At 35.6% G+C, this 27,250-nt stretch overlaps 2 protein-coding genes, 1 long non-coding RNA gene and 2 pseudogenes across 7 annotated transcripts; 2 read left to right on the top strand and 3 right to left on the bottom strand.

The window, feature by feature from the left end:
* The first annotated feature begins 6,190 nt into the window (after nt 1–6,190).
* On the top strand, nt 6,191–9,324 carry LOC120114854 (annotated as a pseudogene).
* A 1,256-nt stretch (nt 9,325–10,580) lies between these two features.
* LOC120114850 lies at nt 10,581–14,068 on the bottom strand. Of its 3 annotated transcripts, none has more exons than XM_039135634.1 (4): nt 13,680–14,068; nt 11,971–13,587; nt 11,629–11,815; nt 10,581–11,443 (listed from the first exon to the last, which is right to left on the bottom strand). In XM_039135634.1, the coding sequence occupies exons 2-4, from the start codon at nt 13,582–13,584 to the stop codon at nt 10,803–10,805; spliced, it is 2,442 nt and encodes an 813-aa protein (XP_038991565.1). In that variant the 5' UTR covers nt 13,585–13,587; nt 13,680–14,068; the 3' UTR covers nt 10,581–10,802. The 3 variants fall into 3 exon arrangements, with proteins under 3 accessions (XP_038991565.1, XP_038991563.1, XP_038991564.1); XM_039135632.1 differs by having other exon boundaries at nt 10,581–11,449; nt 11,635–11,815; nt 13,680–14,067; XM_039135633.1 differs by having other exon boundaries at nt 10,581–11,449; nt 11,635–11,815; nt 13,694–14,067.
* A 3,241-nt stretch (nt 14,069–17,309) lies between these two features.
* Nucleotides 17,310–25,987, bottom strand: LOC120114853. Of its 3 annotated transcripts, none has more exons than XR_005515432.1 (4): nt 25,975–25,987; nt 19,892–19,993; nt 18,530–19,750; nt 17,310–17,701 (listed from the first exon to the last, which is right to left on the bottom strand). It is a non-coding gene; the product is annotated as an uncharacterized LOC120114853 (long non-coding RNA). The 3 variants fall into 3 exon arrangements; XR_005515433.1 differs by lacking the exon at nt 25,975–25,987 and having other exon boundaries at nt 18,530–19,309; nt 19,400–19,750; nt 19,892–20,004; XR_005515430.1 differs by lacking the exon at nt 25,975–25,987 and having other exon boundaries at nt 19,892–20,004.
* Nucleotides 17,529–19,799, top strand: LOC120114852 (rho guanine nucleotide exchange factor 8-like). Its single transcript, XM_039135635.1, has 7 exons — nt 17,529–17,780; nt 17,926–18,042; nt 18,231–18,385; nt 18,487–18,561; nt 18,649–18,915; nt 19,009–19,329; nt 19,419–19,799. Exons 1-7 carry the CDS (start codon nt 17,555–17,557, stop codon nt 19,782–19,784), a joined length of 1,527 nt encoding a protein of 508 aa, XP_038991566.1. The 5' UTR covers nt 17,529–17,554; the 3' UTR covers nt 19,785–19,799.
* Nucleotides 20,303–23,786, bottom strand: LOC120114851 (annotated as a pseudogene).
* Nucleotides 25,988–27,250: the final 1,263 nt, after the last annotated feature.

Genomic DNA, 27,250 nt, shown 5'->3' with positions numbered 1-27,250 from the left:
GAAAAACGTTGAAGCCTTGCTCAAAGAAATCAAAGAGGTCGTAGCCATTCGTCTAAGGGGCAAAACCATTAATAGACTAGATAGTTTTAACCTTACTCTATGTAATGCTTGGAATATAGTTTAGCCAATATTTTTTGTGTCTTGTCTGTTAATAGCTTCTTTTGTTGTTTGATTGGTTGTAGCAATATTGTTATTTTGGGTAATATAAAACTTTTGAATTATCCAAAAATATATATATAATATTATTAATCGGAAGTAGTTTAAAATGTTGATTTTTTTAAATGGATTTTGATTGTATATATTTTATAGTCTAAGGGTAACTTTTGTCCTAATTTAATTTTTAAAATTATTTAATTACATCATTATATAGCTTACCTCTAATTTAAAATTTAAAATTATAAATTTTAAAATAGAGTTTAGGATTTAGGGTTTAAATTAGGGGTATGATATAGAATAATACAATCGAATAATTACGATCGCTAAATTAATACGAAAATACAATAAGAGTAAAAATAATAAATTGGTTTTACTACAATGGTAAAAGTTACTCTTTAACTTTTTTATACTATTTTTTATTGATAATTGAAAATATTATATTATTTATAATATTTTTAGTTTAACTGAAAATAACTAAAATTAATATTTTAGATTACTTTCATACAAAAATATTATATTTTTATAATATTTTTTATTGTATTTATTATTTATCATCATTTAATTTTAAATTAGACAAATTTCTCAAAACTCGATATGAGTTATAGACAAATGCCAACCTTTGATTTTAAATTCTATCACAACTTTGTTCACAATTTAATAATTTAGTAGTTGGGATTTGATATTTATAAAAATATTGTCTAATTTTCTCTGATTTTCTTCTATCGTCGTTAATCTCTATTTTTCTTCTTATTTTTATGATCACAAAAATATTAATTTTGATATTGATAGTTTATTGTTGATATTTATTATTTTATTATATTATATTATATTATACCTTTATTTTTTTTATTTTTTAAGTTATTAATAACTATGATTTTATATATATATATTATTGTATGTTTTTTTACGTTTGATTGTTATTTTTGTTTTATCATTTTTTAATGTTAAATTTGTCATCGTCAAGACTGATTAAGATGACTTATTTGTTACTTGCTAATATTTAATGCTTTAAACTCTTGGATTGGATTTGGATACGTAATTGTGTTCGTGTATAGTTTTTCATGTCGTTCGACTCTGATTTGTGATTTTTCGGTAGTCTTCCAATCGACTCTTTTTATGGTTCATTTATCGATTTAGTCAGATTTGTTCGTATCTATCTTTTGTCCGGGTTTTATTTGGATATGTTTTTTAAATATTTTTCTTGTATAGTCATTATGTGATATTAAATGGCTAATTTATTATGTTAATGATTATAAAAAAAATTCTTATTATGTTTTTAATAAAGGTTGTGATCGTAATTCTTCATTGTAACTTGAATATTTTTTTTATTTTTAATAAAACTAGCTACTATTTGAGATTTATATTTAAAATTTTTTTTATATATTTTTATAAAACAATTATGATTAAACTTAAAAATTCAGAAAAAATTAATTTAATACTTTAAATTTAAGATAATAGGATTAGATATGGTAAAAATATGAATTCGAAGAGTTGATTTTATTAGATCAAATTTTTAAATCATATTTGAGAAGAATTTTATAAAATAAAATATTACAATGGAGATGGAATCAAATTTAGGGGTAATTCTTCCTTACGAAACTTAATTTAAGGTTAAAGAACGATATGAGATGAACACAATTAAAAATGTTATAAAAATTATAATATTTTTTGTTGGGTGTAACTTAAAATGTTAAATTTATAATATTTTTGGTTCAACCGAAAATATTATACAAAAAGTAACAATTTCGGTTGTCAACCGAAAATATTATAAATAAGGTTTTCAACCGAAAAATATTAATAAAATAATATTTGTTTTTGTGATTTTAGTTTTTTTATGTTTCTAAATTTCTGTATTATTGTAAATATTGATGCCATTTTAATTTAAAATCAATAAAGAATTATTTATTTTTGGTAAATTGAATTTGGGTTGGATATAATATAAGGAATTATCATTTTTCAAATTCAGAGCGGGTTTGAAATTATGCCTTAATTCTAACAATGAGAGCTTCACATGTACGTTTCAGAACATCCGTCTATAGACCCGTAGTTAATTATAGGGTGATGTTTTGTTGAATCTAATGACAGTTATAAAATATTTTTTTGATTATAGAGGATTGCTTTGTTAAGTCTTACGATTATTAAAAGTTATAAAATGACTACTCGACTATTCATATGTTTTAAACTCGTTCTTTTCCATTCGAAAAGTTTTTTGCAATATGAGTTGAATATTAACTTTTTGACTAATTTATAATAAAATATGATCTTATAACTTTAAAAGTTTATCATATCTCAATCAGTAAGTTAATGTCAAACTCATATGAGTGTAAAATTTTTTAATAAAAAAAAATTTATCTTATCAATAGTCGAACATATTAATAAAACAAGATATTATAATTGGAATCATTTATATATTTTATCTTATTATATTTAATAATAAAAATTTGATATTTTATTTTCTAGGAACCACGTCACTCTCAAGTCGTTGCAAATGAGCGTTGGATGTAAGCTGAGATTGCCTTTACTTGGAGTTGCAGGCATCTCCTTAAATAAATATCCTTCAAAATTTTACATCCTTCACCTACAAAAATGGGTCGAAAGATGAAACGACAGGTATTGGAGATAACATTTTTTTTTTTGAAAATTTTAAATTTTTATATGATTTTTTATTATTATATCTTTAATATAATTTATTGAAATTTTACACTTTTAATTATTATGAGACATTAAAAAGGTAGTTTTGAATAGGATGAGCATGGATTGGGTCGAGTAGATTTTTTGTCTAAGCATTCAACCCAAAAATTATATCATTTTCACCCGATTCAAATTTGATTCGATTTTTTTAGATAAAATTCGAACCAAACCCAACCCAACTCAATCCAAAATAATATATTTATTAAAAATATTATTTTTATTTAAAAAAATAAAGATTTAATTGAAAGAAAATAATATATAGAGGGTACTATTGTATTTATCTCTAAATATATAAAGTAAAATTATAATTTTTTTAGTCAGGTTGAATATTTTTCACTCTATACCCGAACTTGACCCGACCCAATATAACTTAAAAAAACTCGATTCGATCTAACCTGAACCCAAATTTTTTTAAAAAAAATCAACCCGATTGGATTGGATCGGTTCTATTCCCAACCGTAGTTTTGAAGAATATGGAGTCACAATCACATGATGATGGTAATCTTTAGGGAATATTTAACATTTCTCATAGCCATTTCTTGAAGCTACTTACAAACCACTTATGGCCAAGCAAATAACATCAAAGATAATGGATATGGGTGAATGAGTTAGATTTTTAGTCTATATGAAAATGATACTCATTTATTTGTTATTTAATCTGCTATTAGTTATTAGTTAGAGAAAATAACCTCATTGACCAAAAATGCTTTATAATATACGATTTTAATCAATTTTTTTTTGGTTTTGCCAAAATGACCAACTAAATCGCAATGCGATCGATAATTCGCAACGCGATCTCCTGTATCGCAAATCAGTTTCCAGATTCGCAACGCGAACTTCGACTATCGCATTGCGAACTTGGACTATCGCAATGCGAATATGTAAATCGCAATGCGATAGTCGACTATCGCAATGCAAACTTGGACTATCGCAATGTGAATATGTAAATCGCAATACGATAGTCCAAGTTCGCGTTGCGATAGTCGACTATCGCATTGCGATAGTCCAAGTTCGTTGCGATAGTCCAAAATCGCAACGATTGGTGGTATTGCATTTGTTTCTTAAGAATTTTCTCTAAAAAGATAGTGTTCGCGCGGACGTGTCGAAGACACGTATTACCACGACCACGACCCGACCCGACCCGAGACGAGACGGACGGCGGCGGCGCGCGAGAGTCCCCCTTGTTCTCTATCACTCAACAAGGAAGTGGGAAAGTCAAGCCTTAAATACCATTCCCAATAGTGTTTCCAATACTATGTGGGATTGAGCATTACCAACACTTGTTCCCAATACTATGCAGGATTGAGCCTTAAATAGTGATATTATTTTTGAATGTTTTGCTTAAAATTGCAATAATCGCGATTGATTGTAGATTGACTTTTAATTATGACATATTTAATCGTATAATACTAATGCAATTGGTTGCTGATTCAGTTGTTTTAAGGTGTATGATTGTTAATTGTTTCCTGAATAATCACATTGTATTGGAAACAAGTGTTGGTAATGCTCAATCCCACATAGTATTAGAAACACTATTGGGAATGGTATTTAAGGCTTGGCTTTCCCACTTCCTTGTTGAGTGATAGAGAATAAGGGGGACTCTCTCGCGCCGCCGCCGCCGCCGTTCGTCTCGTCTCGTCTCGTCTCGTCTCGGGTCGGGTCGGGTCGGGTCGTGGTCGTGGTCGTGGTCGTGGTCGTGGTCGTGGTAATACGTGTATTCGACACGTCCGCGCGAATACTATCTTTTTAGAGAAAATTCTTAAGAAACGTTGCGATTTTGGACTATCGCAATGAATTTGCAAGTAAATCGCAATGCGATAGTCCAAGTTCGCGTTGCGAATCTGGAAACTGATTTGCGATACCAGAGATCGCGTTTGGCAAATCCAAGAAAAGTTGGTTAAAATCGTATATTATAAGGCATTTTTGGTTAATGAGGTTATTTTCTCTATTAGTTATAACTATTAGATATTTTCAACAACAAAAAAATCTGCTATTAGTTTATAAAGGTTTTATCAGATTTAAAATAATACTTATTTCCTAATAAAAATTTATTTGATTCAACTTAATATTATCCAACCTATTATTTATATATATAATTTTATAAAAAATTAGAAAAATTAATATTAATTAATATTGGTTGTCGACCGTCCTTTTTCATATTATGTCTTTGTTTTTTTCTTGATTTTTTTCAATTTTAAATAAGAATCTCTATCATTGTGACACATTTTTCTATACTCTTGTGACATATTTTTTCTCTACTCTTGTAGCATGTTCTTTATGGTTTTTGGTAAATTTTTCGCATATTTCTACGATCGTGTTGATGCTTCCACAAAAATCTTCATGACATTTATTTTATGAATGGCTTATCGGTGGTTACGTATTATTAGATCATCTCTTTTGTAAATGGTCGGTTGCCAATATAATCAGAATTGTATAGTGAAACAGTCTGTCAAATTGTTTGGTTCGCTCACCATTTTTTATCACGGCATAAAGCGTCTCGTAGTTTTATGAATGTTACTAGATTGCTTTGATGTGTGGAAAGTTTAAGTCCCTTCGTATCTTTGGGTTTAATACTTTTATTTTATGTAAGAGTTTTTTGTGGCTATTGTCTCTAATTTTCTATTTAGATGTATTATAATTTTGAATCCTCTACTTTTATTAATAAAATTCGATTGTCATTGTTAAAAAAAAGTAATCGAAGAAATCATATAAATTTTTTTGTCCTAAATTTAAACTTAACTGGAATTTATATTAAAACACAATCATATAAAAATTAATCTAAATCCAACACTGATCCCTAATAATGATAGAAATTAATAATTACTAAATTATAGCACAACGGCTAAACTAAATAAAAGATATGTTGAACCTTAATTTATGATTTCTGCTAACGCCGCCAAAATCAGTGGAGGATTTAAACTACAAAAAATGGTCCCTGAAACTTGACTGAATAAAAAAATAAAATGTCAATTTAACCCATTTTATTAAATATTGAGGTTAAATTTATTAAATTATTTTACACTATAACTGAATTAATTGACACTATAACTGAATTAATTGAATATATAAATATAAAATAAAAAAATGTATTATTAAATTAAAATTTAAAACTATCACTTCTGAAATTTTAGTGACCTATTTAGTAAAAGGATTTATTCAATGATCGTAATAAAATCCAGCTCATAGTTTAGTGACAAACAATATAGTTTACTTTTTTTTCGTCGACGTAAACCCAATTTCCCGCAAATTTTGTTTCTCTTTCTTAAATTCTTTCCGACATTCCCTCTTTTTAATCAAAGACGTAGAAAAGTTTTTGATATATTTTTATCAGCCTTTCTTTTGTCGTAAAGAATAAAAAATGTCATCACCGTCAACGGGGGCTACTCCGGCTCCATCACCGCCGCCACCATCAACCAACTATACTCCTCCACCCTCAACAGTAGCTTCAGTTCCGCCGCCAACTAGCACTCCTTCCACACCCCCACCAACAGCAGCAACTCCGCCGCCAACTACCACTTCCTCCACACCACCACCAGCCGCTGCGGCTCCGCCGCCAACTACTACTCCTTCCCCACCACCTGCTATTCCATCTCCTCCTCCAGCTACCCCATCAGCTCCTCCACCTTCAATCACCACTCCGTCCCGTCCTCCTCCCTCTACTTCATCACCTCCGCCTACATCATCCACCTCCCCCCCGCCACCAGAAGCGGAATCCCGGCCCCCATCATCATCCAATCCTTCCATTCCGCCTCCCTCTACAACAACTCCATCGCCACCTGCCCCAAGAAGTCCAGGGACTCCATCGCCACCACCTCCTAGGAATTCGGGAACTCCATCTCCTCCGACGACGCCGACTTCTTCCGATTCGAGCAGTGGGATCTCCACCGGGCTTGTAGTGGGGATAGCAATAGGGGGAGTGGCGATATTATTGGTTTTGAGTTTGCTGTTTATATGTTGCCAAAAGAAGAGGACAAGGAGAAGAAGAGACGACGAAAGTTACTACGTGCCTCCTCCACCTCCTGGCCCTCCTAAAGGTCAGAAAATGGAATCAATTATGCATATTTATTAATATAATTAGATTTTTGGTTAGATCATTGGGAAGATGGATAACTCTGAATATGCTTTTAACTTCAGCTTTCACATGATCAAAAATTTTGACGGATTAAACACTTGCTTTTGTTCACACTGCGTCCTTTGAGCGCATTGTTATTCTTAATTGAATTTCAATTTTGACTGAGTTCGGAGATTTTATCTTTACTTGGCTGTTTGTGAATCATATAGGCATACGCATAATTGTTAAAGAATTTGGGCGATATCTTATTTTCTTGCCTTTTAACCATCATTCATGGAGCTTGTTGATTTTTACTTCCAGATAATCATGGTGGCCAGCAGTACCGGTGGCAACAAAATCCTCCCCTGCATTTCGATCATCATGATGCAGTTCCGCCTAATCCAACTCCTCCTCCGGTTACGGCATGGGGACCTCCATCTTCGGAAAGCTCTTCTACGCCACCAATGCCACCGCCACCGCCACCGCCACCACTTTTCATGAGCAGTAGTGGAGGTTCTGGCTCTGAAAATACTGTTCCACCATCATCACCCGGTCTTGCACTTGGTTTCTCAAAGAGCAAATTTACTTATGAAGAACTAGCAAGGGCGACGAATGGCTTCTCTGACGCAAACCTTCTCGGGCAAGGTGGTTTTGGGTATGTGCACAAAGGTATTCTTCCGGACGGGAAGGAAGTGGGGGTCAAGCAACTGAAGGCTGGAAGCGGACAGGGGGAGAGAGAATTTCAGGCAGAAGTCGAAATTATCAGCCGTGTTCATCACAGACATCTTGTTTCATTGGTTGGATACTGTATCTCCGGGGCGACCCGAATGCTTGTTTACGAGTTTGTTCCGAACAACACTTTGGAGTTTCACTTGCATGGTAAGATTGTCTTCGGTGTATTGTGAATGCTAAAGGACATTCGATTCTTATTGTAAACTGATCTGAATATTGGATACTAACTGCAGGAAAAGGGCGGCCTACATTGGACTGGCCAATCAGGATGAGAATTGCTTTAGGATCCGCAAAAGGACTGGCTTATCTTCATGAGGATTGTATGCTCTCTTATTCTCTCCCCTGCATAATTTGTCTAGATGTAGGATCTCAATTTCTTACTTTTGGTAACCATCATTATTGTTTTCAGGTAATCCAAAGATCATTCATCGTGATATTAAGGCGGCTAATATTCTTTTAGATTTCAAATTCGAGGCAAAGGTATTGGTTTCATTTTGATTCTTGACATTGCTAAATTGAAACTGTGTACTGTCTTGCTTCATTTGGTTACCAAACATATATGTTTTTCCCCTCTTGCTACATTTCCATTGAGATTTTCATGAAATTCTGTTTTCAGGTTGCCGATTTCGGACTAGCGAAATTCTTTTCCGATCTCAACACTCATGTCTCCACCAGAGTGATGGGTACTTTTGGGTAATAATACTTTATGCGTTGTTGTTGGTTGGTGCGTAGGATAAGTATTAAAAAGATTTGTTAGTGGTTTTAATTCACTTAATTCTCACTTTCTCCAGGTATTTGGCTCCAGAGTATGCTTCGAGTGGAAAACTCACTGAAAAATCAGACGTTTTCTCTTATGGAGTCATGCTTCTGGAATTGATTAGTGGACACAAACCGGTTGGCTCTTCTTACGCGGAAGACAGTTTGGTCGAATGGGTTAGTTATTACTTTGGTTTATAATGGTCTGGGACAAGTTGCAGCCGCAGAAGTGTCTATTTAAGCTTCTTAGAATCTTTTTTTAAGTAAACCTGTTTCGGTATTGTAGGCTAGGCCTTTGCTCTCAAGAGCATTGGAGGATGGGAACTTTGACAGTCTGGTCGATCCAAAGTTACAAAAGGAATATAACCAAACGAGATGGCTCGTATGGTTGCTTGCGCTGCTGCCTGTGTGCGACATTCAGCACGACGCCGACCACGAATGAGCCAGGTAAATGTCGAGTTGGTATTAACTGATGGTTCACGAGTTACTTTTTTTTATGTTCCCCTTATGATTTGACTCTGACCATAAACTCGAAACCAAGCAGGTCGTGCGTGCTTTAGAAGGAGAATCATCATTGTCGGATCTCAACGAAGGAATGAAACCCGGACAGAGCAATGTATATGACTCATACGGAAGCTCGGATTTTGATTCAAGCCAGTACAACGAAGACATGAAAAGGTTCAGGAGGGTATTAGGATCGCAGGAATATGGCCCTAATAGCGAGTACAGTGAGTCTACGAGTGAGTACGGTTTATACCCTTCCGGCTCAAGCAATGAAGGGAAAACCACCCGGGAAATGGAGATGGGAAGGATGAAGAAGAGCAAGCAAAATGATAGTGGAAACTCAACCTCTTGACCATGGTACACCTAATCTTCTTTGTAAAGGTCACATTCCTGTCCAAATTCCAGAGTTTTTTTATATATATTAGTTATTTACACGCAAGTAAATAATGGATACAGTCACTTTTGGATTCTTTGATTTGTTGTTGAAAATATCATTTGGATTTGTATTTATTAGCTTCTTTTTTGAGTTTGTAACAAGTTTGTCGCAAACTGTTGAGCATCCACCTTTGATTGACATTGATTAAAGAAAGCTTCACTTTCAATTTTTTAACCACTGGTTTTATCTCACAAACTATTGACACGACAATCTCTGAACGGATCTACTTGCAGGTCTTATTTCAGCTTCTTTATCAATTTATTGGTGCCATATAGGAGTGTAAGTGAACCAAGCTTTTTGTGTTTGTTTATTCTTGAAGTGTTCATGATCATTTAAATTTTAAGTTTTGTATTCGTATTAATTTATTTATTTTTGAAGGTGTTCATATTCGTTTGTTTATCGTTATAGAATATTTTCATTTAATTTTCGTGAATATGTTCATTTAACATGTTCATTTAATGTTCGGTAATAAACACTCTTTTCCTCACTTGATTGCAAGCCAAAAAAATAGTAGAGTTACATCACTAGTCCTAGTTCCTTAGGAATCACAATTTGAATTCCAAAGTTCATCATATGTTCAATTTAATCCACACCTTCATCGATATTTAGAATCAAGTAAACGAGTCAAAAAATGAGCTCATAAATGAGCCGATAAATGAACTTATTAATAATCATAAATGAATCGGACATATCTTTGTTCGTGTTTGTGCACGAACTAAATGACATCAGTGATTAAGGGGATGATTGTTATCCTTAGAGGTCCCAGATTCAAACACTAACAATTACAAGGTATTTGAACATCCATAGTTAAATGGTTGAGAGTCTTTATATATTAAATGAATATAAAAATTTTGTTTACACTCGCTTATTTAACTTAATAAATAAATAATTTGTTTAACTTAGTAAATAAATATAAAACGGACGCACACAAAAGGTTAAAAGGGTTCTTTAACAATTGATTGAATGCTTTGTTCATTTTCACCTCTACCGGGAAAATAATAGTGAAATTTCATAACCGACCGTCACACTGGAAATGCCCATATTCTTAATATCATTATAAAGTTAACACTAGTCTGTGAGTAGGTGAAATCGCAGCCGGGACACTAGGCCAGCCATACCAGAAACAGGTGATTCATGGTTCAGCAGAAATGTGTAAAAGACTATGCTGCTGCTGCAAGTAGTTGTGTTCAACTTCAAGTGGTAGACTACATCATAATGTGTTCCAAGGAAGTATTCATGAAATATATATACATATGGAAAAGAACTTGGACCATTTACATATTTCAATCCATTTGACACACCTTGGTGCCATCTAAATTTACAATTGTCAACATTACCAGTGAAGATTTTGAATCTGAGGCACGGTCGACACTTCCGGCTCTGCCTCCTTATATCAACCTAAGCTTATTTACAATGCTGCATCACAGAGCACTTGAAGTTTAGCATCTGCTGGTCCAGGGTCTGTAAAGTGGAAAGTTAGGCACAAATCTCCTCTATCAATCCGGTTAACAGCTGCTTCTCGATATCGACCACTACTTGCATTGTTTCGTTCACAGAGAATCCGTTTCTCCAACCCAAGTCCCATATTCCACTTGAAACTTCTTTGAGCTTTAAATCTCTTTCCAGCATTGAGTAAAGACTGCCGGTTGGATAGTTTTCACTGGCAAGTTCACTATAGCTTCTCAGAGACTCGATGCCATCACAAATTTCCTTCAACAAATGATCTAGAGAGATATGACTTTTGACATTTCCGACCATGGATAGAAGTGGAGAGGGGAGCATTTGAGATTTGGGAAAGCTTCTTTGTCGAATGATTTCGTTCACACAATCCAAGGAGAGTTGCGCATTGCCATCCGTGAAGTCGTTGACGCCGAGTTCTTGTGAAGGTATAAGAAGATTCACATGGAGATAAAAATGCTCCTCAACATGGTTGAGAAAAGCTGGATTGCTCAACAGCAAAGCTTTCAGTCTGGTCCCTCTCATGAAACTTTCACCGTCGGTTCCAATTGGTATGATGGGGTCATCATCGATGTCTCCGATAGAGTTTTGGTTCTTTTGATCATCAGTAGTCACCAGGCTAACATCACAAACAGAACTATCACTATTATCATGTTGTTCTACAAAAAAGAAGGAAAATTGAAAGAATTTGTTAGGTAAGCAGCAACTTTCTGCACACAGTTTTCTAAATATTACATAGCATGGTTAGCTAAAAGGCAGCTAAACAGTTCAATCTTAAACAAGGCAGCTGACTAATGTCGCATACATCAAATGCTTTAGGAAAATTTCTATCCTTCTTTATTACCTCTGCTTAGAACATCAGTGTGTTCTGTTTCCTCCTTCGTAGGAAGCCGATCTGCAGTTTCGTTGCTATCTTCTTCCAATGTAAGAGCAACCATCTTTTCTTCCGAAACTGTACTGTTTTCAGATACAACATCAATATTCTTCCCATCCCAAAGAATATCATCTCCTTCGTATTCTAATTTCTCAGTCTGCAAAGGAAATTGACCGCATTTAATTTTCGATGCCTGTTTTAAGTTTTCATAGCTTAATGCCTGTAGCAGAGGCATTTCCAATCTCTATGTCAACATGCTGTTTAATGAAAGTTAGAATTATGACTGCAGAAAATAAGCTTGACAGGACTCACAGTTAATTTAGCTGTTGTTGTAGCCTTGCTAACTGGTTTCTCCTCTCTAGTTGGAATCCTTCGCCGGTCTTTGGTAGCACGAGCTATAGTTTTCGGTCTGAGACTAGAGTTGGAGTTTGCAGTATAGATTCGTTGATTAGGCATTTTATATTTTGTAATATTTGATCCATTTTCAAGTTTACAGGACTTTGGAGGGTTAACCTTGGTTTCATCTTTAGACCTCGAAGAGTTCTTTGCTTTGGCAACCTCCTTGTTAACTGGTTTCGTGCGGCTTATCACAGGTTTCGGTATCCTTTTGATTTTCTTGTGAGTGGCCTCTTTTTTCAGCAATGGCATGGTTCGAGACCCCGAAGTTTTCATCTTCGTAGGATGCTTCTTTAAGGCCTCTTTCTCTTTGTTTTCTTTAAAACCTTCCCTCGAGCTAAGTCTCTTGATTGGAGCCTCTTGATTCGAGCTAAGTCTCCTGGTTGAAGGAGGCTCTTTTTCGAGCATAGTTTCTGTCTTTAAGCTTTCCTTCTCCTTAAACAATGGCACAGATTTATCTTGTGGTTGCAAGCATGGGTTAAGTCGAGGTTTTATGAGTACGATTGGAGGGAAATTGTTGATCAACTTCTGTTCCGAAACGAAGTCACTCCACTGATGGGAATCATTGTTGATCTCCTTGATGAAGTTGCTTTTCAATAGTCCTTTAAAATGCATGATCTCAAGTATGTCCTTCATTGTCCTACTCTCTCGGACTTTCTCCCGGAAAACGTATTCAGACTTCCTTACTTTTGGCCTACTAATTTCGAAGATATGTTTCGGTCGAACGAAAATCTTCTTACTCTCCAGCACTTCCTGGGAATTCGTCCGCAATGGTTTTGAAGGCAATTCTTCTAATCCCATAAGTTTTGCAACCAAACTGGGGCCTCTTCCCTTCTTCTCTTGAGCTGACAACGAGATAGACGAATCCATGGAAGTAAAGTTGTCGGTTCGGAGAGTTGAAGATCGGCTTGAGCTTGTCGACCGGATATCTGAAGCGGAGTCAAATCTCCCACCGAAACATCTCTTTTCTTCGACGTTTATGTTTGGCAATAGATTTTGCCTAGCTAAGCTGTCTCTAATCACTTCCCTAAGCTCCTCAATGCAATCTCTTGAAAAACCATCAGCAGAAAGGTGCAGATTTCGGCTTTCCTTGCAATAACTCCGCTCTCCAACCGGACTCGAATCCTCTCTCCGAATCACTTGTTCATTTCTCAGTCTCATCCCATCCCATTTCTCCTTTTCTTTCTTCCTCAACTTAGCCATATAATGAGAAGCTTCTTGCAATCTTCCAAGCACATGAAGAGAGTTCTGCAAATCAAGAGCCCCTTTGAACAAATCTTTCGCTGCATCTTTCGAATTCCCATCGCACCAAAGCCCTTTGGAGAATGAGTCAGTGACATGATTCAGCTCGTGAGCTCTTCTTGAAACCTCCAAGAGTTGATCCTTCACGTTCGATCGGTTCTTACGCTCCATCGTTGTCTCGGACCCGGCTTCGGACCTTCTAATTCTTCTGCACTCTACAACCCCCTTCGGATCATCACATGTAACAAATGATCTATAAACAATTGACCTTAAACTGTCTTGAGGCATGTTCTGTAAACCAAAAGCAACATTTATAAAACTAAGATGCTTGCAAAATACTCGGAAGAAAAAACCAAATCCACCAATACAAACATATTTCTCACCAGGTTATGCTTACATTCTCTTGGGGTTTCTACCCAGTTTTGACATGATCATCCAAAGCCGACAAAGCCAACACCTTGTTCGGCTCTGTTTCAAAACAACACAAGCAAAAACGTCAAACACTTTTTGTCCGCCGCCGTAATAAACAATAGCAACGCCATTAAAAAAAATGGGGAAAATATTACTCTTTCCTGTTGAAGTTTTCAACTTTCAACCTTTAGCTGTTGAAATCTGTCATCCAGACATCATAATTCCATGAGAGAAATAGATGAAGTAATTAACTTAGCAAAAGGGTAATCTTTTACATGCGAATGCATGTAAAAATAAAATAAAACAAAGAAGACCCAAGATTTTAAGCAGAGAACAGTAGGAGACTGGGATCCAATGCTAAAGAAGAAGGAAAACGGTGGGTGAACTGAATTTACACAAAATCTGTTTGGTTCTTTCTTATCCTCTATTAATAAAGGTTAAATTGACAATAAAAATATAATCTTTGAGAGTTAACTTATTGATTAGTGTTTAAATTATATATTATTTTATGATTAATTACTTAAGGATATTAAATTTCATAAATTATGTTAAGAATAATAAAATTGATTAATTTTTTATTTTTTTTTTAAATTTATGGTCGAATTAATAGGCATGATTTGAGACATGATACACCTGACATGACATCTAATCAACGTTGATGTGGCAGGTGACATGACACTCAATCAACAACTTTTAAAAGATCTAATAAGCGGTTTCTAAAAGATGGATGGATAATTGGAGCATTTCAAATAATTTAAAATTTAAGTTTTTAAGATTTATCTTTTTTATTTTTAGAATTTTAATTTTAATTTTTCAACCTATTTTTATGATTTTTAGAAGGCTACAAATACCCATTGAAGTAAGCCTAATAGAATAATCTTTTCTCTCTTTAGTTTAATAAAAAAAAAAATTTCGTTTTCTTTAATTTTCTTTTAAGTCAAGTGCTAAAGCGATGACTTAATTCTAACGTAAGAATTAAAAAACATTTGAATAACTTCGGAATATCTCTCTCAATATCTGTGTTTATTTTTCAAAATCAAAATAATTTTCAAAATCAAATATTGACTTTGGTCAAGATGTTACGATCAAATGTGTGAGATGAATGATCGACATATTGAAAACACATTCGACTTCTTGGGAACACACTTGACAAGATTGCCTTGCTAAGAGAGAATTAAGATTGAAATTAGTAGTTATTGAAACAACAATCCGAGTCGGTCTTCACGAACTTAAACGGTTATTGATTTACGACAATTGATGTTGATCAAATCAATTTCCAAAGCAGGGTCAAAGATTACCTTTGGTATTCAGTATACAAAGAAGAGTCACGAGGATTGTCCTTGTAGACAAAGTAACCCACGTAAATCCAAAGGAAAAATCTAATTTGATGATCCATAGAAATTGAGTAAAGCGATAGCCTAAGGTTGATTTTACCATATTGAATTATCTTTTAAACTTTTGTTTTAAATTTCTTTGAAATCTTTTTTATTTTTTCTTTATTTCTCTTTATATATAAATCCTCATCATTATTCAAATTCTTCTTGGCTCAAAGATTAAACAAAACACGAATAAATCAAAAAATTTCCTTAGTGTATGTGAGTAGTCTATTTTGGTTTCTTTTCATTTTCATTTACACCACCTATCAGAATTGCTTCGGCTTATTTACCATTGAAGTACACTTTAACATTAAAGTCGATCCTTTTAGTGGAAATCATGGGTATTGCCTTGCAGCTAAGGGAAGGAGAAATAGTTGGAGATCCCTATCAAAATCACCTTTCACCATCAAATAATTAATCAAACGAAGAGAATAAATGCAGTCACAAGACTCCTGCAATATCTATGTATGAATTGTGAATATCGTAAATGTAATTGAATCCTTGCTTCTCACCTCTTCCGTTGGCTGGTGCACGTGTAAAGGTTAATGCTTTCTTATTAACTTGGAATCTCCCTGCTCAGCCTACAGTAAGGTAATTTCTTTGGAAAAAGCACTCCACTAGTCTTTGTACTATATAGTATGGATTATATTTTGATCCTCTAATTTTAAAATAAGAAAATAAAATAGACTTAATTAAATGATATGAAATTAATTGACAAAATAACATGACATGTTCACATAACTTGATGTAGCCTAAAAGCACTCAAATTAAACTGATGAATAAAGCTTGAAGTTTTTTTGCTCATTTTAAAAGTATAAAAATCAAAATATAATCTTCATTATAGTATAAGGATCTGTATAGTAATTTTAATATATATATATATATATATTTAACTTTATGCTTGCTATAGTTTTCTTTTCCTTCATAATAATTAATTATGTTAACCATTTAGACTGATAAATAATATTTATAATAGAAAAAAGGGTAAACTATCTATCTAGTACCTAAACTATCAGTTTTGGTCCATTTTAATACCTAAACTTTAATTTTTTTCAATATCATATCTAAAATTCTATTTTTATTACATTTTAGTACCCTTTCGTTGAAAAACTTAACAAGTTTAGTACCTAAACTATCATTTTTTATCCGTTTTAGTACCTAAACTATTAAAAATTTTCAAAAGTTAAAGTTAACTTTTGAACGTGGTACTAAAATGAAATAAAAACTAAATTTTAGGTATGATTTTGAAAAAAATTGAAAATTTAGGTACTAAAACGGACCAAAATTGATAGATTAGGTACTAAACTCATAATTTATCCTAGAAAAAAAATAGTATATATCAAATTAAAGTAAAATGATTAAATTTCAAATTTAAAATATGGGTAAATTTTGCGTTTAGTACCTAAGCAATAAATTTTTATCCATTTCAATACCTAAACTTTCAAATTTTCAAAATTTAATGTTAAGTTTTTAACCAGAGTATTAAAATGAAACAAAAACTAAACTTTAAGTATGATTTTGGAAAAATTGAACGTTTAGGTGCTAAAACTGACAAGAGTTGATAGTTTAGGTACTAAAAACGTAATTTACCCTTTAAATATAACAGAAGGACCAAAACCATAATTTAGGCTTTAATTTTTAGAAAAAGACGGTCAGTATGGGCAATGGCTCCTCGTACTAATGTCTCTTAACTTCTGGAACTGATCTGATATGTGTAATTAATTCACAATCTTTAAGGTTTGGACATTAATTCTTGGCAGATTTGGTCAAAACTAAGCATTGCTTGGTGGAAAGAAATATTGAGGACCAACATTGATGACAAATTAAGGATATTTGATCTCTTCCATCAACCAAGAATGTTTCTGAAATCAGATTTTGATTTTAAGGAGAAAATAATAATGTATCGGTATTAAATTATGGTGAAATCAGAGTCGGATCGAGTCGAGGTCAGGTGGCTAAAAATGCACCTGACCCGCCTAATTGCCATCCCTATTTCCAGTTAACGAGCCACAGCAGTCAACCGAACAAAACTCCAACTAAAATGGGGCTGCTGAAAGAGAGGACAGTGGAGGAGTTGCAGCCATAGCTGGAAAAAGGAGAGAATTTAGTTAGAGCAGTTAAAACTTTGTCTGTTCTTCCAGGATATTTTGGGCAAAGATTTGTCCTGTCTTAACAAACGGCCATTTTTAGTGTTTTTTTTTACTGTAAAATAACAGAAAAACAACGTTAACCACTCGAAAGCTTTATCTCTTCAGTACAGCAGACAACTAATACATCCTGTTGGTTTCAATTGCCAGCCTCTCATTTCCATGGAGTAGTTTCCCCTGCACTAACAAACCGAACAAGGATAGTTTCGTTCCTTATTTATAGTCCTTTTCGGATTTGTTTCTTCTTCAATTTTTCCCTGCCAAAAAAATAAAACAAAGAAGAAGAAACACAGAGAGAAAAGAAGCTTACTTGACGATTGAACAATGGTTCGCGCATTGACTCGTCGGTACAGCACTCACAACTCGGGATCTTTCCGCATTATGAGAATGCTCGACAGTCCAGGGAGGCACCAGCAGCCGCAAAATTCGATCACGTGTGCTAATGATCACACGGATGATATCGATTATAACCTGAGAGAAAAAACAGTTCATCACCACCAACATATAGGAGATTGTTGGCCAGGAACTCCTCAGGAGAGGCCACCATCAGGTGCACAGTTCAGCATTTTTTTATGATGCAATTCATGTTTTCCTAATTTTCTTTCCTACCAAACACACTGGAATTCATTTTCTTGATAATGATATTCTTCTAATATATATATATATATATATATATATATTCGGGTTTGATATAGACATGGATATGATGAAGGAAAAGTTTGCTAAGTTGCTTTTGGGTGAAGATATGTCGGGGGGAGGAAAAGGTGTTTCTTCAGCTTTGGCTTTGTCAAATGCAATAACAAACCTAGCAGGTACAATACTCCTATCTAAAATCGAATAATCATACGCACAAGTTTTCATTCAGAAATTAAAATAGGAAAGAAACCCCGAAATCCAGAAACTTTAGGTTCGATCTCATCGATCTTCTAGCTTTTCCTTTACGTTTCCATGATGAAAAATCTTGTTCAAGTTTTGAGTTTCTTGGTCAATGATAATGCAGCATCTGTTTTTGGAGAACAAGTAAAATTAGGACCTATGGCTCCGGAAACAAAAGCAAGGTGGAGAAAAGAAATGGATTGGCTTCTATCGGTAACCGACCACATTGTCGAATTCGTTCCTTCACAACAGAAAACGAAGAACGGAACAAACATGGAGGTAACATATCTCTCTCCGAAAGAATATCAAAATTGCTGAAACTAAACTATTACTACCATTTAACCATTTTAACACCTAATACTTTATTTCAAACTTGATAGATTATGGTCACTAGACAAAGGAGCGATCTCCTCGTGAATATACCTGGCCTATGCAAACTCGACACCATGCTTATTGTGAGTAACTTTCTCCTTCTAGTTTTTAACCTGCAAAAGATCATTTCATAGTAAATCAAAGATTGATCAAATTTATAATGAAAACAGGAGACTCTTGACAGCTTTGGAGAAGAACAAGAATTTTGGTACGTGTCCAAAAATGAAGATCAAGAGAATGAAAACGGGCATAGGGATGACAAATGGTGGCATCCGACTGTTAAGGTACCTGAAAACGGGTTATCGGAAGCATCACGAAGGTGGCTGCAGTCTCAAAAGGAATCGGTGAATCAGGTGCTAAAAGCAGCTATGGCCATCAACGCTGAAGTCCTATCTGAAATGGAGGTTCCCGAAAGCTACATCGATTCCCTCCCCAGGGTAAAGAAATAAAAAATCCTCATCAACTGATTACAAAAGTTTTTATAATTTTTTCAGTTATCTTTATAGTTCTTCTCCATCATGTCTATGTAGAACGGAAAATCAAGCCTCGGCGATTCAATCTATAAAGGCATTACAGTGGAGTACTTTGATCCATCGCAATTCCTTGCAACCATGGATATGTCAACAGAGCACAAAGTTTTAGACCTTAAGAATAGGATTGAGGCCTCCATTATCATTTGGATGAGGAAGTTGCATCATAAAGATGGAAGATCTTCTTGGGGTTCGGGTGTCAGCTTGGAAAAGAGGGAACTCTTTGAAGAGAGGGCCGAGACTATATTAATCATGTTAAAGCAGCGTTTCCCTGGACTTCCACAATCTGCACTTGATATATCTAAGATCCAATATAACAGGGTAAAGCAAGCAAAGAATTTCGGTTTCACTTTTATCTATTCCGAAATGTATTCAAGGTTGATAAACTAACTTGGTATTCAATTTCACAGGATGTAGGCCACGCTATCCTGGAGAGCTATTCAAGGATTCTAGAGAGCTTGGCGTTCAATGTCATGTCGAGAATCGAGGATGTCCTTCATGCTGATAGCCTTACTCAAATATCATCACCGGCAAGATCTGAGGGGTCCTCTAGCCCCTCTGATGAAGACGCAATCGCGAAGAGTGCTGCAGACACTCCGACTCTCTCGGATTTCATGGGTTGGGGTATTGCTTCCAGAAGGAGAAATTCAACTGATCTAGAAATCTACTTCAAGGGAGATAATGACAAAAAAACTTCCAAGCCAACCCCAAAGATATCTCAGTATCTAGAGAAGCTTGAAAGCTGTGTGCTAAGAAATCCTAGTTCTTGTGATTGATAGAAGAAGGGAAACGAGAGAGAATAGAAAGAGCGAAAGATATGCAAAAACTGCGAGACAAGGATATATAATTATATATGGTTAGAAAAGAAAAAAAAGAAGCTTACCTCATGTAACTAATTTCTAGAGCTTTGTGCTGTGCTTCCTTCCAAATTTGGACAGGGAAGCGATTATGTGACTCATTTAACATTTGATGTATTTGGGAACTGCTTCCTGGCTGTCTTCACTATAGTAACTGTAATGTTTTGCAGATGAAGAGAGTTGATTGTACCTCTGGTCTTCATTCTATTTCTCAACAGTTGCTATTGTTGCTATACTATTCGGAGAAAAAAAGAGCAAATTAACATAAAGAATAAGAACTTACTGCACAGAGGAAACTAGCTAGTTATAAGCATAATCAAAAGAGGTGAATATGATGGTGATGTCTTGGCATACTCAGGTTTCACTTAAATCTGGTTAGAGCAAGCTTGTGAGCAAATTGTTCGCAACAGATATCATCAGCAGAACCTACTCTTGGAAAAAATGAAGTGAATGGTTTCCTCAAATTAGAAAAACTGAAATGGGTTTTTGTATGTAAACAAAGTTACACCTTCATATGAAGAAATTGCAACCTTATTCCTTTCTCTCTAGAAAGAAATGTCCTTCAATGGACAAAAACCTTGCTAAGCACAAAATGCAGCGATATAAACTCAGCTCAGGAGCTTTGAAACTATACAATTACAAGGGGATTCCAACTGATAGTTCATTACAATTTCCACAACTTAACATGAATGCCACTTGTCTCATATTTGAAAATCGATTACACAGTTGCCAAGAATCTCCACGGCCTCTATTCCTGATAGAACCGTGTACTGATCTGAGCAGATGGAAGCAAATGAAATATAAGTGATGTTTTTGTATATTTCCTCAGCAAGCTTTTTCGGTTTATGATAATTGCCATCGTTTAAAGGAGGAGAATTTGAATTGACTTTGGTTTGAGTGGTTGTCTTTGCATGTTCCTTATCATTAAGAGGCTGTGGATCTGTCACACAAGAAAACCCTGTGTAAACATATCAATAGGTCACAGTAAAGGCAAATCGGCTTCAACCTTCCTAAGCACATCATCAATTTAAGTCAAACAGGTGATTGAACTAACTAACCTTTCTCGACACATCCGAAAGAGATGCAAATTGCATGCATGCTTCTACTATGCGAATACTATGTATATCTCAGGAAAAAAACTTTATTCAAATAGAAATAACAGAACACAATATTAGCAATTTGTGAAGAACTATTGATGAACTAATTTTGGTCTTGCCTTCAGTTAGGGTAGCGGAATCTTCCTTCACGGCATGTGAGTTAGCTCGTCTAATGCATAACCATGTTCTTTCAGAATCATAATCAAGTTCAGATGCAATGGGAATATGCCAGTGGCCTTTTTCTGATTCTTGTTCGCGTGTCTACTGTTAGGAAGATCAATTCAGCACACCTTGTAGCTATATTCTGTCAGTTTATGCACTTACATTTATACAAAAGTTCTTAGGAACTTACCTGAATTACGACAGAACATGGAGGAGGCATGTGAAATACTGGACCAGCGTTTGAGAAACTGAAATGCACCTTAGATGCAGAAAAATATGGATTTATAATTAGGAAAACCGCTTTAGAGTATCATACTGAGAAACTGAGCATATTCATTACAAGGTTTATCAACTAGTTGGAAGTCCTTGAATTCTGGGAGCTTTAATTACTTGATGCCTTTCTTTCCATTTCGGAAAGAAGTCATTTCCCAAAAGTTGAAATGTATGGTCTCTCATCTCGTCATTAGTAACAATTAAGCACTTGAACTTTATAGCTGCATACAACCAGTACCTGAAGCACTGGTTATTACCCTTGGCTTTAAATGCATGTGCATTGGAAAAGTCAATCAGATGAAACTAAAACTGTAATGTCAAAAGTTGAAGCAATTATGCAAATAAGCAATAGTGCAGGTAAGCTGTAACTTGTGCTCGTAATTTCCTACCAATCATCATTGGATCCAGTTGGAGTTGCATATAGAGCATCAGCATTTTTCCACTTCTCGATTATTGCTTTATTTACTGGTTCTTCCATTTTCTGTCCAGTGATCCGTTTGTTATGCAAAACAATGAGTAGCCATCTCCTTGATGGAAGTTTCTGTCGTATTGCGTTAACAACAGCATTGACCTAAGAATTATCATAAGAGAAGCAATCATGAAAAAGCAAAAGAAAGCAATGTGGTGATGCTATAGTTAATCCTCTTCATTTTAGCCAAACTAACCTTTGATGGCATGAATCTTTTCTGGCTGAAAAGACCTACATTACCTGCATCAACCACAGCTTCAAATGGTCCACAGTAGTCGAGCCATTTCTGCCAAAGAGTTAATTTAACACTTTATCAAAACTTATGTACATGATTGTAGTGATTGAAAAATACATCAATACACTTTTCATACTCTAAACTTTTGAAAACTGAAGTTCTTCTCTCTTTTTACAGCTACAGATGCAACTGATTCAGCAAACTTCTCCATTTCTACAGGATCGAGATCTATTAAAGCCAACTTTTCCCCACAACATTGACATAAGGCGTCGACTCCAACAACCGTATGTGAAATATTCTACCGTCCTTTACCCAACCAGCCCTGCCCATGCCAGCCTCCGCCTCCATTTTCAATTGCCTCCTTCATTAATATCTGATCTATTTTTTGCTTCCCTACTCTCGAGGCTGCCTTGCTCTCAAACCATTTAACGATTACGTCCACGGTAGAAGGTGACACTTTTCTCACCTTGTTCTTAGTTTGTGCAGTAAATAGTACACTTTGTCACCTTTTCCGGATCCTACGCTAACTCTTAAGAGTGCCTCCAGTTCAGGCTCTTCTGGCTGAACGCCATGCCCCAACATGTGTTTCTCAACTTTGAAAGCTTTGTCGACATCTCCGGTACTGCAACAAACAGACAGAGCAGGACCATAAGACCGCAATCTAGGATTTATACCCCGCGGCTTCATTTGCTTCACCATATTAAATGCCATTTCACCATTTCCCATTGACAATTCCATTCTTGCCACAGCCGTCAACGTCGCCTCATTCATCGGGACATTATCAGAACACATCTTTTCGTAGATCTTGAATCCCTTAACAAGTGCATACTTCTTGACATCTTCACTTACCAAAATTTCATCATCTTCTTGACAACTAGGACCTTCTGAAAGTTGAGAATAAGGCTTTGCAGACCCATTCGAAAATCGATTCAAGTTCTTCTGAGAGAAACAACTGTCTATATGATTAAAACTTCTTCTACCACTAACAACCAATTCAGACGAACTAGAATTCCCAATATCATTTGAAATTTGTAACATATTCAAAGGTCGATTACCAGTACCACTTTTAGCAGGTTGAATAAAGCCCACAGCCGCAGAAGAGCAAAGATACAAAAGCACAGCATAATGATACTGCCCCATTGTAATTCCTTCTTTCAAAGCTTTATCATACAGCTGAATTGCACCAATCACATCCCCTCTCTTTGAACACATATCCAATTGACCCCTCAAGTTCACTGAAGGAGAATTAACCTTATCTTTCTTAGACTTCAGTGAAGAACTCTGAGAACCCATTTTTCTTGCAACCTTATCCTTTAAAACCCTCTTGTTCTCAGCCTTCCCTTCCAAGACAGAACTGAAAATGTTCTCCAAGTTGTTTCTTTCACCTCCACCATTTATAGACCTTGAAGAACTAAACCCAGAACCAGTTTCTTTCCCAGTATTGAAATTTGTAAACTTTCTTGAGGCTTCATGGCTTTTTATGGATAACTTTGCATTAAAGTGGTGCCTAACTGTTCTGGCGTGTGTTCTTCTATCTAAAAAAATTTGAGAAATTTGGAGTTTGGGAGGGGAGGGGTAAAGGAAATGAGAGAAGCAATTGAAGTTGAAAGCTGAAGGGTTCTTACAGAGAGTGATGGAAATGAAGTGGCTTTGCTGTTGTTGCATAGTGGTGAAAGTAAAGGAGACCATGTTTGCGAATGGAATAATTAAAAAAAATACATTTCAAATATTATCTTATATCAATCAAAAAAATCTATATCCATTAAAAAAGTAGTTATTAATAGAAACACATACAAAGTATAACTAAAATGAAAATTTTGTTAACGTATAGAGTTTGATTGTGAATTTGACATTTTGTAAGAAGTTAGTGGATGGCCGAAACATATAGGGTGGCCTAAATACAAATTCAATATTCTTTTGGCAACACGCGAACTTGCGACTTTCAAACAAGATGAAACCTATGCTACTGCTGTTTTGGAGATTCAATCGATCAAATCGCCCACACCAAGTATATATATATATATTGTTAGGAAAATAAACCGAGTACAAGTAATTTCCCTATAACCAGATTAGTGAGAATGCGAAATAAAAGCGGAAAAATAATACCCGAAAATTGATAACGGAGTTCAGCCAATTGTGTTTACGTCTCCGGGCTGCTGCAGATCTTTTACTAAGAGAGAAAATTTACAGGTGTTTACAAAACACTCACTACTCACAAGAAAGCTCTCTAGTATAGGAAGAAAGAAATGTTTTGGGATGATTTTGAAGCTAAATGGGTAAGGGTATTTATAGTAGAAACTTAGGGACTAATCTTTGAAAATACCCTAAAGTGCAATGACTAAAGTGAATTTACCCATTCCTATTTTCAACAAACATCTACCAAAATTTTACCAAACTTTGAAAAACATTTTTCAAAGAAACATTTACCAAACTTTGAAAAAAACATTTTCCAAAGTTGGTTGTCAAACTTTGAAACTTTTAACAATCTCCCACTTGAAGACTGATTTTAATATGTCTTCACACCTCGATCAATGCAGCAGCATGTCTGGTCTTGTTATTCTAGCATGCCAACTGAAGTTGAACACAACTTCAGTTTGTCCGTAGTCACCGTCTTTGTCAACATGTCTGCCAGATTTTGAGCTCCACTAATCTTTTCAAGTTTCAAAATCCCATCTTCCAGAAGAGACCGGATAAAATGATATCTCAATTGTATGTGCTTTGTCCTGGAATGAAAAGACGGATTCTTTGCTAGATGGATAGCACTTTGACTGTTGCAATACAAGATATTGTTTTCTTGTTTCTTGCCTAACTCTTCCAAGAAACTTTGGAGCCAAACCATCTCCTTGCTGGCTTCCGTAACAGCGACATATTCTGCTTCAGTTGTGGAGAGAGCAACTATCTTCTGTAGTTGAGAAACCCAACTCACTGCAGTTCCTCCTAGAGTATAGACATACCCTGTAGTGCTCCTTCTGATGTCGACATTTCCGGCGAAGTCAGCATCTACATAGCCTGTCAGTATCATATCTCCACCTTTGAAACAAAGTGCTTTGTTTGTGGTACCCCGAAGATATCTGAGGATCCATTTGACTGCTTCCCAGTGTACCTTGCCCGGATTATTCATGTACCTGCTAACAGCTCCCACTGCATGAGCAATATCTGGTCTGGTACAAACCATGGCATACATCAGACTTCCAATTGCTGAGGCATACGGCACCTTCACCATGTGTGCACGTTCTTCCTCCGTCTTTGGTGATTGGTCTTTGGAGAGTCTGAAATGAACACCTAAAGGTGTACTTACTGGTTTAGCATCTTGCATGTTGAACCTGGAGAGTACTTTGTTGATGTACTCAGCCTGTGATAACATCAAAGTCCCCGACTTTGTGTCTCTCTTGATCCTCATCCCAAGAATCTGCTTTGCAGCGCCCAGATCCTTCATAGCAAACTGCTTCGACAATTTTTGCTTCAAGTGTATAATCTCTTGCATGTCTGAGCCTGCAACGAGCATGTCATCAACGTACAATAATAAAATAATGAAGCTGTTATCGAACCTCTTGATGTAGCAACAATGATCTGCTTGGCATCTGATAAAACCACTGCTACTCATGAAGCTATCGAACTTCTTGTACCACTGTCTAGGAGCTTGTTTTAAACCATACAAGCTCTTCTTCAACCTGCATACCAGGTTTTTCTTGTCTGCCTCTATGAAGCCTTCTGGCTGCCTCATATAGATTTCTTCCTCCAAATCACCATGAAGGAAAGCTGTCTTTACATCTAACTGCTCAAGATGTAAATTCTCTGCAGCTACAATTTTCAACACCAGTCTGATTGTAGACAATTTTACGACTGGAGAGAAAATTTCATTGTAGTCAATACCTTTTTTTTGCTGAAAGCCTTTGACAACCAATCTTGCTTTGTAGCGTTTGCTCCCATCGTGCTCTTCTTTGATCCTGTAAATCCACTTGTTGTGGAGTGCTTTCTTGCCTGGTGGTAATTCAGCTAATTCCCATGTCTGATTTGACATAAGCGAGTCCATCTCATCTTTCATGGAAGACTCCCACTTGACTGAATCCTCCACTTGTATTGCTTCATCATAGCACTCTGGTTCACCATTGTCAGTCAGCAACAAGTAGTGTAAAGAAGGAGAATACCGTTGGGTTGGTTTAGGAATTCTGGAGGAGCGTCTTAGTTCTGGTGTGCCTGGTTCTTCTTGAACTGCTTCAGGATTGATCTGAACATCATTTCCAGAAATCTCCTCGAACTCAGCAAATTCCTTTGTTTCAGCTTCGGTATTACTTGATTCTGCGGTTGATCTATCTTTGTACATCACATTTTCATTGAAAATGACGTCTCTGCTTCTGATGATCTTCCGATTTTCATAGTCCCAAAACCGGTAACCGAACTCATCACCGCCATAACCAACAAAGGCACATTTGTTGGACTTAGCATCAAGCTTACTTCTTTCAGCAGAGTCTATGTGTACATAAGAAATACAACCAAACACTCTTAAGTGTGAAAGGTTTATTTCTTTCTTGCTCCAAACTTCCTCTGGTATTCTGCCATCCAAAGGAACTGAGGGCCCACGGTTGATCAAGAAAGCTGCAGTGTTGATTGCTTCAGCCCATAGAAATTTGGGCAAGCCGGCATGTATCCTCATACTTCTGGCACGTTCATTCAGAGTTCTGTTCATGCGCTCTGCTACACCATTATGTTGCGGTGTCTTGGGAACTGTTGTCTCCATCTTGATCCCATTGTTTGCACAGAAATCTCTGAATCTACTGTCTCTGTACTCTCCTCCATTGTCAGACCTCAACCGCTTGACTTTCAAACCAGTCTCATTTTCCACCATGGCCTTCCATTTTCTGAAGATATCGAAGACTTCTGATTCTTCTTCAGAAATAAACCCACACCTTCCTTGTTGAATCATCGATGAAGGTGACATAATATAGTGAGCCTGCAAGAGATGGAACTGGGGATGGTCCCCATACATCAGTATGAACCAATTCTAACCTTTCTGCCTTGGGTGTCTTGCCAATCTTTGCAAAACTGACTTTCTTTTGTTTGCCAAAGATGCAATCCTCGCATAGTCCGACATCTACATTTTTAGATCCGGCAGCTTCCCTTTTGACAAAAGTGTCTTCATCCCTTTCTC

This window comes from Hibiscus syriacus, unplaced genomic scaffold, assembly GCF_006381635.1.
Source record: "Hibiscus syriacus cultivar Baekdansim isolate YM2019G1 unplaced genomic scaffold, ASM638163v2 tig00110247_pilon, whole genome shotgun sequence".
Classification (NCBI taxonomy): Eukaryota; Viridiplantae; Streptophyta; class Magnoliopsida; order Malvales; family Malvaceae; genus Hibiscus; species Hibiscus syriacus.
This window is presented reverse-complemented; position numbering and strand designations above follow the sequence as displayed.

Excerpts from the sequence above, each read along its gene's own strand:
- LOC120114850 (XM_039135634.1), bottom strand. The coding sequence starts at position 13,584 with ATGCCTCAAGACAGTTTAAGGTCAATTGTTTATAGATCATTTGTTACA. Across the intron at positions 11,816-11,970 it reads CAACAACAGCTAAATTAACT|ACTGAGAAATTAGAATACGA; the intron begins GTGAGTCCTGTC and ends TTTCCTTTGCAG. Across the intron at positions 11,444-11,628 it reads CACTGATGTTCTAAGCAGAG|AACAACATGATAATAGTGAT; the intron begins GTAATAAAGAAG and ends TCTTTTTTGTAG.
- LOC120114852 (XM_039135635.1), top strand. The coding sequence starts at position 17,555 with ATGGTTCGCGCATTGACTCGTCGGTACAGCACTCACAACTCGGGATCT. Across the intron at positions 18,043-18,230 it reads TGCAATAACAAACCTAGCAG|CATCTGTTTTTGGAGAACAA; the intron begins GTACAATACTCC and ends ATGATAATGCAG. Across the intron at positions 18,562-18,648 it reads AACTCGACACCATGCTTATT|GAGACTCTTGACAGCTTTGG; the intron begins GTGAGTAACTTT and ends TAATGAAAACAG.